Source organism: Opisthocomus hoazin, chromosome 1 (assembly GCF_030867145.1).
Source record: "Opisthocomus hoazin isolate bOpiHoa1 chromosome 1, bOpiHoa1.hap1, whole genome shotgun sequence".
NCBI classification, from domain to species: Eukaryota; Metazoa; Chordata; class Aves; order Opisthocomiformes; family Opisthocomidae; genus Opisthocomus; species Opisthocomus hoazin.
In genome coordinates this window covers 76,166,452-76,179,399 of record NC_134414.1, presented here as the reverse complement: position 1 = coordinate 76,179,399, position 12,948 = coordinate 76,166,452, and the positions used below count along the sequence as shown (strand labels likewise).

General features: G+C 47.3%; 1 protein-coding gene across 1 annotated transcript in view; it reads right to left on the bottom strand.

Moving 5' to 3' along the window:
* The window catches only part of RFX8 (regulatory factor X8), a 32,290-nt gene extending 24,003 nt beyond the window's left edge, over window positions 1-8,287 (bottom strand). The window contains exons 1-2 of the mRNA XM_075438249.1: window positions 8,238-8,287; window positions 1,752-1,875 (exon numbers count right to left, since the gene is read on the bottom strand). Of these exons, the coding sequence (XP_075294364.1) occupies window positions 1,752-1,875; window positions 8,238-8,287 (174 nt within the window). The remainder of the gene's footprint in view (window positions 1-1,751; window positions 1,876-8,237) is intronic.
* Between the last annotated feature and the right edge of the window lie 4,661 nt (window positions 8,288-12,948).

Here is a 12,948-nt window from a genome sequence, read left to right as displayed (position 1 = left end):
TCCCACTACCTCTTCTACAGAGACAGCGGTGTGTTTGAGCAGAGGGATAGGGCAGATGAGATTAGTGGTGTCTTAATTCACCTCACTTGGACTCACACGGGGCTTGACTGCAAAAGTCCTTGCAGTCCGCGCGCGTGTAATGCACTCGGGTTACTACAGCTTGATGAATTATTAATAGCCCAGCACATTAGCTAGGCCGTGGTAACTGACTCTATGTGCACGTTTAGTTTAAATCAGGGTCGCTGCAGTTCCTGACCTCCTCAGCCTCTTGCTGCAGAAGGCCAGACCATTTCAAGCCACTGGGGAGCTGCACCCCAGCTTGCTCACTTGGGATGTGTTATCTTGCACCGCAACGCGCGGGGTCAGTTAAGGCTGTGAGCAAACCATTGCAAGCACCAACCTATAGCGGCTGTGGCTCATCAGCTAAGCTCTTCTGCGTGACCAGACCCATGCTTCACCCATGCCTGTCCCAACCTAAGAGTAAAATGCGTTAACTTCAACCACAGGAGGGCTTAGATTACAAGTGGTAACTCGATCATGCTGGAGCACCTGAAAGTGTACAGACAGGATAGGATTAATTTTACCTATGTGGCGACAAGGTAGAGATGTCTAGGCTGGTCACTGCAGACTCCGTAGTCAATGGAGAAAAACAAGCAGTTCCAAAGCACGTGTCATCTGAGCTGCCTGAGATGACTCGTTTAGGGTGAGAGGAATCATATGTAACTGCTTATTTCTCTCCATTAACTATCAAGGGATTTTAAGCTGACTAGCTTCATGGCGGATGTCTACCCTGAGCCAGGCAAATTCTACCCACGGGCATGGCTGATGGGTGATGATCCATTAAGCTATGGTAACAAATCATGCTGGATCACTCACTCAAATCTTGATTTTAAGTAAGAGTGATTGAACTTACCCAGTTAGAAAAATTAGATTCAACTGAATTGAGATAAATGATTCGTCAAATGAGGTGATCTGCACAAATGAAATTTATTTCAAACACAACTTTTACTTAAATTATTTTGGTTTTGTGTTAAAACAATGCTTATTAGCTCCTACCATGGGCATTAATAGAATAATATTAGTGGCAAAAATAGGACATTCTGAACAAAAAGTCTTGAGCAACAAATAATCACAAGGCATTCTATCTTTGTTAATTTGTTAAATAAAGTTGAAGAGCTTTGAGTGTTTGTTGCAATTGGGATTTCTAAGTGGTAATTGCTTTGTGGGTTGTATCAATGTATTAGAAAAGTGAAACTATTTGAAGGAGATTGGGTTTTACACCTACATTTGTTTAATTTGGATGATTCTATAACAACTTTTTGTGTGTGTGTTTGGAGCAAAATCTCGGTAAGTATATTTAAAAAGGAAAGTATAAAATTATGTAGCAATCAAAGGGATCTTTTAAGGACAGAATACTCAACTCCTCAGGATGACTTTATTAACCTTGCATTGTTTACCCTGGTAAAGCTTTCTAAAATCTGTTGGCAAAAGAAATCTTTGCTAGTATAACATACGCCAGTTCCCTGAAGAAAATAAACTGCACCACAAAGCATACTCTTTTTTTGTGGTATAACAGTATCTACATGAGGGCTTATCAGAAACATACCAGAAAAGACAAAACTGTAATACGTTACATATTCATTCTTCTCTATTATTTAATCTCTTTTGATATACAACCTGTATACTTAATCATCAAATTTTCTGTTTAGATATCTCTGCTTCTTATCCTCTATAGCCTATCTACTCTGTACCTTTCCAAAGGTGGCTGAATTTACTTTATACTTGGAATCTGGACTGCAGGTTTCCATGTACAATTCGTATAGTAGCCAACGGGGTACAGTGCATCCTTGACACAAATAGAAGTTATCAGCTATCCTTTAAAACAAAAAACATCAATTGGTTTAGGTCAGAATTGGAAGGAAGAATTGTTAGCTTGTTTGTAATAGCTCATGAGGTTTACAGTGTACTCTATAATAGTTACTCTGATTTTATAGAATTGTAGAATTAAAAAAAAAAGAGCTACTTCTTTTACGTTAATCTGTGTTCTGGGGAAAAAGAAAAGGATACATCTTACATGTACATATATATTCTAGGATTATTTTTAACTTTTTAAGTTCTAATTTCCTGGTTTCCAAAATGTAAGAGGGGTCATGTGAGACTCTTCTAACAAATTAACTAGATCTCATAGTTTTTGATAGAAAAACTCAACTTAGTAATATCATAAAAATGTTAACACCAGTACAGAAAGTATTAGCATCTCTCATATAGTAAGTGTTACCTCAAAGGATGTAACTTTGATCTTCTAATTGGAAAGGTCTCCACTATACCAAAGATAAGAATATGAGCATTTTTCCATCTAAAATGTGCAATATAGTCTTTTGGGATGGAGAGTGCACAAACTATGCAGGACCAAATTCTGTTCTCATACAACATCACTGATTTTAGCACAAGTTTAATAAGAGAACAGAATTTTAATTTGCAGTTACTGTGTAACAGAACTGCCAGGACTGGAACTGGTTTAGGTGTTTAAATAATCTCTCTGTTTTGGCCAAATCCCTTACTCATCCTACTTATCAGAATGGTCATAGCCAAGTAAATGCAACCACTTGTGTGAATAAGTTGAGGAAGACATAAACTTCATTACTTACTAGCCTAAAGTATTGCCTTCACCGAAAAAAAAGACCTTTAATTATGATAGAATGCCAATAGTTTTGCATTCAGAAGATAATAGCCTCCTGCAGTACAAATACAGGCGCAAAGCTGGAGCAAAGCAGCAGAGGGATTAATTTTCAAAGCACGACACATTGATCGTATGACAATGTTTTCTTACTGAGACTCTTCTTCCGTTATACCAAAGGATTTATGCATATTTAATAAACTTGTCAGCTGACTGCTAGTGCAGCACAGTGCCAGTCACTCACAGAATCACAGAATCACAGAATAGTAGGGGTTGGAAGGGACCTCTGTGGGTCATCTACTCCAACCCTCCTGCCAAAGCAGGGTCACCTGCAGCAGGCTGCACAGGACCCTGTCCAGGCGGGTCTTGAATATCTCCAGAGAAGGAGACTCCACAACCTCCCTGGGCAGCCTGTTCCAGGGCTCCGTCACCCTCAGAGGGAAGAAGTTCTTCCTCATGTTCAGACGGAACTTCCTCTGCTTCAGTTTGTGCCCATTGCCCCTTGTCCTGTCACTGGGCACCACTGAAAAGAGCTTGGCCCCACCCTCCTGACACCCACCCTTCAGATATTTATAAGCATTTATTAGGTCCCCTCGCAGCCTTCTCTTCTTCAGGCTGAACAAGCCCAGCTCCCTCAGCCTCTCCTCGTAGGGAAGATGTTCCAGTCCCCTCATCATCCTCGTAGCCCTCTGCTGGACTCTCTCCAGTAGCTCTTCATCTTTCTTGAAGTGGGGAGCCCAGAACTGGACAGAGTACTCCAGATGAGGCCTCACCAGGGCAGTGTAGAGGGGAAGGAGAATCTCCCTCGTCCTGCTGGCCACACTCTTCTTGATGCACCCCAGGATGCCATTGGCTTTCTTGGCAGCCAGGGCACACTGCTGGCTCATGGTTAACCTGTCGTCCACAGGACACCCAGGTCCCTCTCCACAGAGCTGCTCTCCAGCAGGTCCACCCCAAGCCTGTACTGATGCATGGGGTTGTTCTTCCCCAGGTGCAGGACCCTGCATTTGCCTTTGTTGAACCTCATCAGGTTCCTCTCTGCCCAACTTTCCAGCCTGTCCAGGTCACGCTGAATGGCAGCACAGCCTTCCGGTGTGTCTATCACACCTCCCAGTTTGGTGTCATCAGCAAACTTGCTGAGGGTACATTCTAACTCTTCATCCAGGTCGTTGATGACGAAGTTAAACAAGACTGGGCCCAGTACTGACCCCTGGGGGACACCACTTGTTACTAGCCTCCAACTAGACTCAGCGCCGCTGATGACGACCCTCTGAGTTCTGCCATTCAGCCAGTTCTCAATCCACTTCACCGACCACTCATCCAGCCCACACTTCCTGAGCTTCCCTAGGAGGATATCATGGGAGACTGTGTCGAAAGCCTTGCAGAAGTCAAGGTAGACAACATCCACGGCTCTCCCTTCGTCTACCCAGCCAGTCATGCCATTGTAGAAAGCTATTAGATTGATCAGGCATGATTTCCCCTTGGTGAATCCATGCTGACTACTCCTGATAACCTTCTTTTCTTCCACTTGCTTGATAATGGCCTCCAGGATAAGCTGCTCCATCACCTTTCCCGGGATGGAGGTGAGGCTGACCGGCCTGTAGTTCCCTGGGTCCTCCTTCTTACCCTTTTTGAAGATTGGAGTGACACTGGCCTTTCTCCAGTCCTCGGGCACCTCTCCTGTCCTCCAGGACCTCTCAAAGATGATGGAGAGTGACTCAGCAATGACATCCGCCAGCTCCCTCAGCACTCGTGGGTGCATTCCATCGGGGCCCATGGATTTGTGAATGTCCAGATCACTTAAGCGATCCCTCACACAGTCCTCCTCGACCAAGGGAAAGTCGTCCTCTTTGTAGGCTTCTTCTCTTACCTCCGGGGCCTGGGATTCCTGAGGGCCAGTCTTAGCACTGAAGACTGAAGCAAAGAAGGCATTCAGTAGCTCTGCCTTCTCCGCATCCTCCGTCACCAGGAAACCTGCCTCATTCAGCAGCGGCCCCACATTGTCCCTAGTCTTCCTTTTGCTGCTGATGTAGTTGAAGAAGCCCTTCTTGTTGTTTTTGACATCCCTTGCCAGCTTCAATTCCAGGTGGGCCTTGGCCTTCCTCGTCGCATCCCTGCATGCTCTGACCACATTCCTGTACTCTTCCGAAGTGGTCTGCCCCTCTTTCCACATTCCATGGACCTTTCTGTTCTGCGTGATCTCTGCTAGAAGCTCCTTGTTTAACCATGCAGGTCTCCTGCCTCCTTTGCTCGATTTCTTTCTCAGGGGGATGCATTGCTCCTGTGCATGGAAGAAGTGTCGTTTAAAGAGCGACCAGCACTCATGGACCCCCCTGCCTTTGAGAGCCCTGGCCCACGGGATTCCTCCCAGTAGCTCCTTGAACAGGCCAAAGTTAGCCCTCCTGAGGTCCAAGGTTTTGATCCTGCTTATCGCCCTGCTTCCTCCAAGCAGGATCCTGACCTCCACCATTTCATGGTCACTGCAGCCGAGTCTACCTCCGACCTTCACATCCTCCACCAGTCCCTCCTTGTTTGTTAACACAAGGTCCAGCAGTGCGCCTTTCCTTGTTGGTTCCTCCACCACTTGCATCAGAAAGTTATCATCGATGCTCTGTAGGAACCTCCTGGATTGCGCCTGCCTAGCTGTATGGTCTTCCCAGCTGATGTCAGGGTGGTTGAAGTCCCCCATGAGAACCAGGGCCTGTGACTGTGAGGCTGCTTGCAGCTGCCTGTAGAAGGCCTCATCAACCTCTCCTCCTGGTCAGGTGGCCTGTAGTACACACCCACCGTAATGTCACCCTTATGAGCCTGTCCTTTAATTCTAACACACAAGCTTTCGTGTTTCGTTCCTCATTTGCCCCCAGGCCAAGCTCAATGCATTCCAGTTGCTCCCTCACATATAGAGCAACTCCCCCACCTCTCCTTGTTGGTCTGTCTTTCCTAAAGAGTCTGTAGCCATCTATGACAGCATGCCAGTCATGCGAGTTGTCCCACCACGTTTCTGTGATGGTGACCAAGTCGTAGCCGTGCTGCTGTATAATGGCTTCCAGCTCCTCCTGTTTATTGCCCATGCTACGTGCATTGGTGTAGACACACTTGAGCTGGGCTGTCAATCTCACCCCTGGCCTTGGCACGCCAAGCCTATGCTCATCCCTAGTGAGCTGGGCGATGTCCCCTTCCCCCTTCGAACCTAGTTTAAAGCCCTCTCAATGAGCCCCGCCAGCTCGTGGCCAAGAACCCTTTTTCCCCTTTGAGATAGCTGAGTTCCACCTGTTGCCAGCAGGCCCGGTGCTGTGTACACCTCCCCGTGACCAAAGAAGCCAAAATTTGACTCACTGTGTCTTTACTGACAATCAGGTTGGTTGGGAAAGCAGACTTTTCATAATCACCAGGTGAGATAAGCCAGTCGGATTTTAAATCAGCATCTTCTCTTTTATCAGTAGCCTGATTCCAAGTGACCCAGTGTTTATCTTTCCGCAGTAGCTGTACTGGCAGTAAGTAGTGGACAAGCTCTTCAGAGAACTGGCTTGCTAGCACCCCGCAACCAAAGCGCCGGGGCTGGGCTGCGCTGGGCTCCCTGCCAGCTCCTCACCACCTCCAGCCCCACCACCCCACAGCGAAGGCTTCGTGGCCAGACATGAGCAGGAACCTGCACCAAAGATGGGGGGTCTGCTGCGTTAATGGGGTATTTGCCATCATGGGGCTGAAAGGTAAATGAAATTTACTCTAGATAAGAGTCCTGACTGAGCTCTGCCTCCCAGCAGACAGAAACGCTTGTTTCTTCTAGAGCAACATCACAAAACCCTTCATAATTGAGCAGTCCCAGAGGAAATTAAACCTGAGTCCAAATTCATCCTTAATACAACACCACAAGAGTCACTGGAAGTGCAGCAGAAATTAATTCATGCTTCAGTAGCTGGTTTCTGCCAATAGTTTTGCTTCAGCATTTAACTATTTAGTGACAAAATATCTGAGAATTTAATTTCCTGAATTTACCTTCCATTAAACTGCCAGCCTATTTCAAATAACAAGTCAAACACATTCTTAGTGCTGACACATAATACAAAAATACTGTCTATCAGGAGAAAAAATCCACACAGATAAGAGCACAGTGCTCATCTTGCCTATGAGCCCTGAGGTTCTCAAACCCTGAGTGTTTATGGCATGCATCAAAACAACACTGTTAATAAAGACAACAAAATCATAAGGAAAGAGTGGTAAGGGGGGAAGATGTAGGTTAAGAAAACAGCTCCTCCATTATCTACTACTTTCTGTCCACGCTCTCCAGGGGGTTTGTTGTCTGCTTGGTTCTAGCACCTCACACAGACCCCAGGTTTTGGGGGTTTGCCACCTGCTGTATGTGAGCCCTTGGCAGCCAGGCCATTACACAGGCTTGCAAGTCTCCTGTTAAACCATTTCTGGGCAAAAATCTGGTTTGCTGTTGTCAACGCACCAACCGTAGAATGAAGTGGAATATTTAAAAATTTTCAAAACATGAAAAGGTGATTCAGAAGGTTGCTGTGACGAAAAAAAGCATCACTTCATCCTTTCAAGGACTGTTTACGATTCAGTTTCGTTCAGTGTCTCAAATTTGTTGGATGACCTTGGGTGAATCTCTTCCTTCAGTCCTTTTAAACGGGAGTTCTGCTGTCTATATCACCGCAAAAGCACAGGCTGACTCCTGCTGCTCAGGTGTTACTGGGTGGGGGGGATGAGAAGGTTTGAGATTGCTTGCTGCCAAGTTATAAGTTCGTTTGTATGTGTTGTTACAGTTTCACACCAGGTTTCAGTGCTGTTTGCTAGTTGGACTCAGCTGTTCTTGGGGAAAGAAGGAAAGCAACGCCGGCTTCTGTATGGCTGCCACACCGCGAATGACGCTCTTCTCAAAGCACAAGAAAATGATGGTGATAACCTTACTCTGCGACGGAAAGTATCTCACTGGGGGGTTTCGACCATTACCTTCGCCTCAAGAAAACATCACTTGGGAGAATTTTTAGGAAAATTTTAGGAAAAATTTCTTTAGTGAAAGAGTGGACAGGCACTGGACCAGGCTGCCCAGGGAAGTGGTGGAGTCACCATCCCTGGAGGTGTTCAAAAAACACTTAGATGTGGCACTTTGGGATATGAGTTAGTAGGCATGGTGGTGTTGGGTTGACGGTTGGACTTGATGATCTTAGAGATCTTTTCCAACCTTAATGATTGTATGAGAGCGCCAATCAGCTCGCATCACCCTGCACGCCAGCATCCCACCGGCGCTAGGGCTTGTGGTGGGAGACGGGCGTTCCAGGAAAGGTGCCCCCGCTTCCGCGGCACCGCCGACCGACCGCCACGGTGATGGGGCCTTCACAGCAAACCAGGCTCTCGCCCTACGAAACTGCGACAAGCGCCATAGCTGGGATCCCCACCCTCCCCGGGGCAATCCCCCCCCCCCCCCCCCCCCCCCGGCAGGTCCCGCCAGCCCCCCAGCGAGGGGGGACCCCAGCTGCCCGCCCCCCCCCCTTCCCCCCCCTTCCCCCCCGCAGCCGCCCCTCCGGCCGGGCCCCGGGGGTCCGGCACCCACCAGCGGATGACGGAGAGGTGCTGGCGGGAGGTGGGGCTGCTCTCCGCCATCCCGCCCGGGGGCCGGACCGGCCGTTGCGCACCGGTCGCGGCTCGCGGGGCGGCCCGGGGCTGCCCCGGGCGCTGCTCGCGCGGGGGGGGCGGCGCCCGGGGCGAAGCCGGGGAGACCGGGGGGTCCCGGGGGAAGCGCCGGCCGCCGCGCAGCCCCACCCCACCCCCCGGCACCGGGTCCTCCGCCGCCGAGCAGGAACCGCTGGCGGGAGCTGGGGCTTTCGGTGAACCAGTGACACCCATCAGCGTAGAGTTTTCACGTACTGGGGTGAGTGTAATTGAACTGGAGTAGATGCTTGCTGCGTTGGGGGGGACAGGACAGCTCGAAGATAAAGAGGTTCCTACATAACGCTGCTTGGACAAACTTGGCTTGGTGTTTTGAGCAGCCAGGAAAGCGCTAAGATAGACAAATTCCCAAATCATTCCACCCCAGAGAGCTCGGCCGTGGGAGGGCAGGTGCACCAAGCCACAGAGATACAGAGGCACTGAGAGGGCACCAAGACCAGAGCGAAACAACCTGGAAGGACACGGTGTACCTGATCTCAGAACCGAGTTTGCGCAGAAACAAAGGTCAACCAGCGGACACTGCGATGAGGAGTATCAGCCTTCATCTCAGGACCCCCAAAGACCACCGGAGGATGCTAACAGATATGCGTGAAAGATATTAACACAGTTCTTGGAAAAGTCATGAATATGCTAAGCATTTCTCGGAAAGATAATGAATATATATACTGTGAGTGTATTTAACCTGAAATGACAGCGTGTTTGGCTCACACGTTTGGAGGAGAGATCCCCTGTGTGCCCGGCACCGCAATAAAGAATACCTGCTTAATAGCCTGCCGACTATTGAGTCTTCTACTCTGGCTTTTCACGGCATCACCAGGCGGTACAAAGACCCCGGGAAGAGGAGTAAAAGCACAGTGGTGCTGCAGGACATTTGAACAGCCCAAATGCTGCCTTAGTAGGCTTTGAACCCCTCTAAAACATTATTCGTGGTGTTTTCACAGAATCACAGAATGGTAGGCGTTGGAAGGGACCTCTGTGGGTCGTCTAGTTCAACCCCCCTGCCTAAGCAGGGTCACCTACAGCAGGATGCACAGGACCTTGTTTTCTACAAGAATGCCATGAACTCCTGCAATGGTTTAATTTCTCTTTGCCGTACGTAGGTGAAAGGGCTGGCCGCCCCGCCGAAGCCCTGCACGCACTTCTCCGTCGCAGGGATCCGTGGTGCACAACGAGCTTTGCCGCCACGCGCCTGGCGGGAATAAATTATGTGCGGCTGGAGCATCTGAAAGCTGCCTGGTGGGTGGTGTTGGGTTGAAACAAAGCTCAGCTGCTCCCGTGCCTTCCTCATGTTAATTAGCTGCTGAAAGCCCATGTAGGACACAGACCGGCTTGCTGGCTTTGGTTGTGACAAGATGACCAAAGCCAACCTGTTGATGGACAGCAATATTAAAAGGGGGGGGGGGGGGACAGGGCATGAGGAAAGGGGAATTTATAGTGGAAGGCTGCCGGTTTTCTAGGCCCTCAATGTAGCTTGCTTTCGAGGAGCAGTGCACGCAGATGTCATGTATAATACATGTTGCTGTTAATCTGGAAAGCCTCGTACTGCATTGAGAACCCCATGGGAAGATGGTATTGACTCACAGGCCCCTGAACCAACGCCTTGAAAACCATGTCTGCCCCAAACACCAGTTAGTATACACACTGTAACAGTACAATCTGCCATCAATAATTGTACTTAATATCCTGCTGTGGAAGCTTCCCTCAGTAGTTACAGTTCTTGGTCTTGATTTTGTATCTCCCCAGTCTACTGACCTTCTCTGTGGGACATTCAGCTTACACAGCAAATACTCCTGCAAATACTGCAGAGCGAAAGCTTTCTCAAGCTACTTTAAAGCAGCTGCCGTAAGAACCAGCAGCAGTCATATCGCAGCAGCCGTAAGACTTGCGTGGTTTTGCCATGTAAGTACTCACAGAGCTTCTGAGGTGGGTTTTGCAAGAGACGCTGCCCGGCACACTCACTGCTGACTGAGGTGTGCCTGTCCACGCTGCAGTCCTGGCAGTGCCTCCCACTCCATGTGCCGGGGGAAGAGGAAACCTCATCTCCAGGGTCCAGCTTATGTGGCTTGCTTACGTGTTTGCACATCGCTCTCAGCCTTGGTCGTAGTTCTCTAGGTTCATGGCCAACAACTGGCTTTCTGGGCATACCTGAGACTGCGCAAAGTTCATGAAGCTCTCTGGGCCCAAAGACACCTTAGCAGAAAAAAAAAAAATTTTCACAACTCCTGTAAAACTGAAAAACAACAAATGGACTATTTCTGTGGTGACAGGCTGAAAGCAATGGGAATCACAGAGATCAGAAAGTCCCTGGACAACACCTGCTACTCAGAAAAACTTTGATGACAGGAAGCAAATGCTGCACAAAGAAACTGTCCAGTTACTGTCCATGGCTTGAGAGATCTGAAGTAGGCCGCAGAATTTCCCTTGCCCAGTTTCCAGAACACAATAGTGAGATAGACCTATCTAAGTGCTGTTCAGATCTTGACACTACTATTATTTGATTAGTTTTTTTCCAGTTTTTCGGAAAATGTCTCTTTAACCTTCCAGATAAATCTAACACTTTGGGGGTGGGGGAGAGAAGGGGGATTCTGATTTTAAATATCAAGCTGCGAGTAGAATTTGATTGAAAACCTGAAATCTGCTTCTTCGGTTGAATCCAGTTAGATAGGACTGGGTGGATGTACACTAGGTCAAGCTGTAGTAAGTCTTTACTCTTGCATGAGCTGAAAGTTGCAAAGCTTTTCATTGCTGTCATGGACATCCTCCTTGCATAAATTGATAAAGTATTTAATGAACATGCACTTTGACAGAATAAAATTTTGACCTAAAATTAGGAGTATGGTTGAACTGATTAAAAAAGTGTGCTAAAGAATCTCCTTTCCTCTGACTTTCACCCATAACTAGGGCAAATTTAATCAAACTTGGAGGTAACAGACATCTCCAAAACATTGCAATGGGTGTCTTTAGCACAAAACTGTCTCTTCAGGTTACTCCTTCCCCTCACCCCACCGTATTCAAGAGAAGATTTGGATACCTTGGGAGTTATTCTTTGCTGTAGAGGTAAACAGACCATATAGGAGCTCTTACCAGAGACAGCTGTCTTGTAAAGGAGCAGTGAAGTGCTAACATCTCTCAAGTACTTAAAATATTTAAAATAAGTGCTTTATAAGATTTTTAAGCACTGAAGCTAAAGTATGTATAAAACAGTCATGAAAGCAAGTGAATCCACTACTGCTTCCACCACTACCAACAGCCATAAAAATACGTGACTGTAATTAATTTAATGTTCCCCTAGAGTTGAAAAGGCCTCTATGATATATATTTATTTACTATTTCATTCATTCTCCTGTAGAAAGAAATGGGTAAAAGAGGTTGAAAAGTAAACACAAAAAACGAATATCTCCCTGCCACCTGCCAAACCAAGGCCCTGGAGCAACGTACTGTTAAATTTTCAATATGAAAAGTTAAAAGAATGCTGTAAGTGTTGGAGCAAAAGTCCTGGTGGACAAAGATAAATATCCTGCTTTGAGAAATCAGTCAGTACATTTTGTTGGTTTGGTTTCTTTTTTTATCTCTAGGAGTTGACCTACCAGGGACGTAACGACATCTGCATAAAGGTTTACTGATTTTCCTTCGAGAGCTGAATAATGCCAATGATCAGGCATTACCGTGATCTGATCAGTTTACTGTGAACAGAGTTCTTCAGAGCTATCTTTCAAATGTTAGCTTAAAATAAATCACTTGACAGAATTCAGCAAATACAAAAGATTATATCTGGTTGTGTCATGACATCTGGAGCAGCAGCAAAACCAAAACAGAATAGCAACCACCTTATCCTTGAATAAAATGCTTTGGCATTGTAGAAAACTCTGTGTGCTCCACAAGCCGCACACTTCAACATGAATGCAAATGTGGAAGGGAAGCACTCATCTCTTGAGTGCCTATGGCAAGTGAACTCTTCTGTGCACGAAAACCCAGTTCAGCAAAGCATGTCAGCATGTGTGTAAGACCGCTCCGTTTCAGCAAAGCATTTAAGAATGTGCTTAACGTTAAATACGTACCCAGCTGAATCGTTTTGCTGAGTGGGGATTGATGGCTGAATTAAGGCACTAAACATTAATGACAGAGCTGGGAACACAAAATTGTACGTAAATCGGGATGTGTCTGGACGAGAAAGAACTGATTCAATCAAAGAAGCCATTGCATGATCAAGATCTCTTGAAAGATGTGAAGCCATTAGAAGGGCTTAGGGTCTGGTGACTTGAGATGGGGGACGGTCCCTGACAATTGCTCCAGTCCTTACACCATCTCGGATCACCTGGTTTTGGAGCATCTGGTGGGGAGACTGGGTGGAAATCTCTTCCACACAGTAACTGAGACGCTTAGGTCTCTGTTGGTACCACATTAATTCTAAATGTTGCCCAGGGCTGTGTTGGCTGCCGATCTCCTTTTGAGTAGGATGAAGAATGAGGGTACCATGGCAGCATTTCCAGGTGTCTCTGTTCTTTGGCTGCTTTTGGTCCTGCCCTGTGTGGTGGCATGGTCTATCCGAGCAGCTCTGTCCCTCCTGTCATGAGGGGCTTTGGTGTGATCGCTTC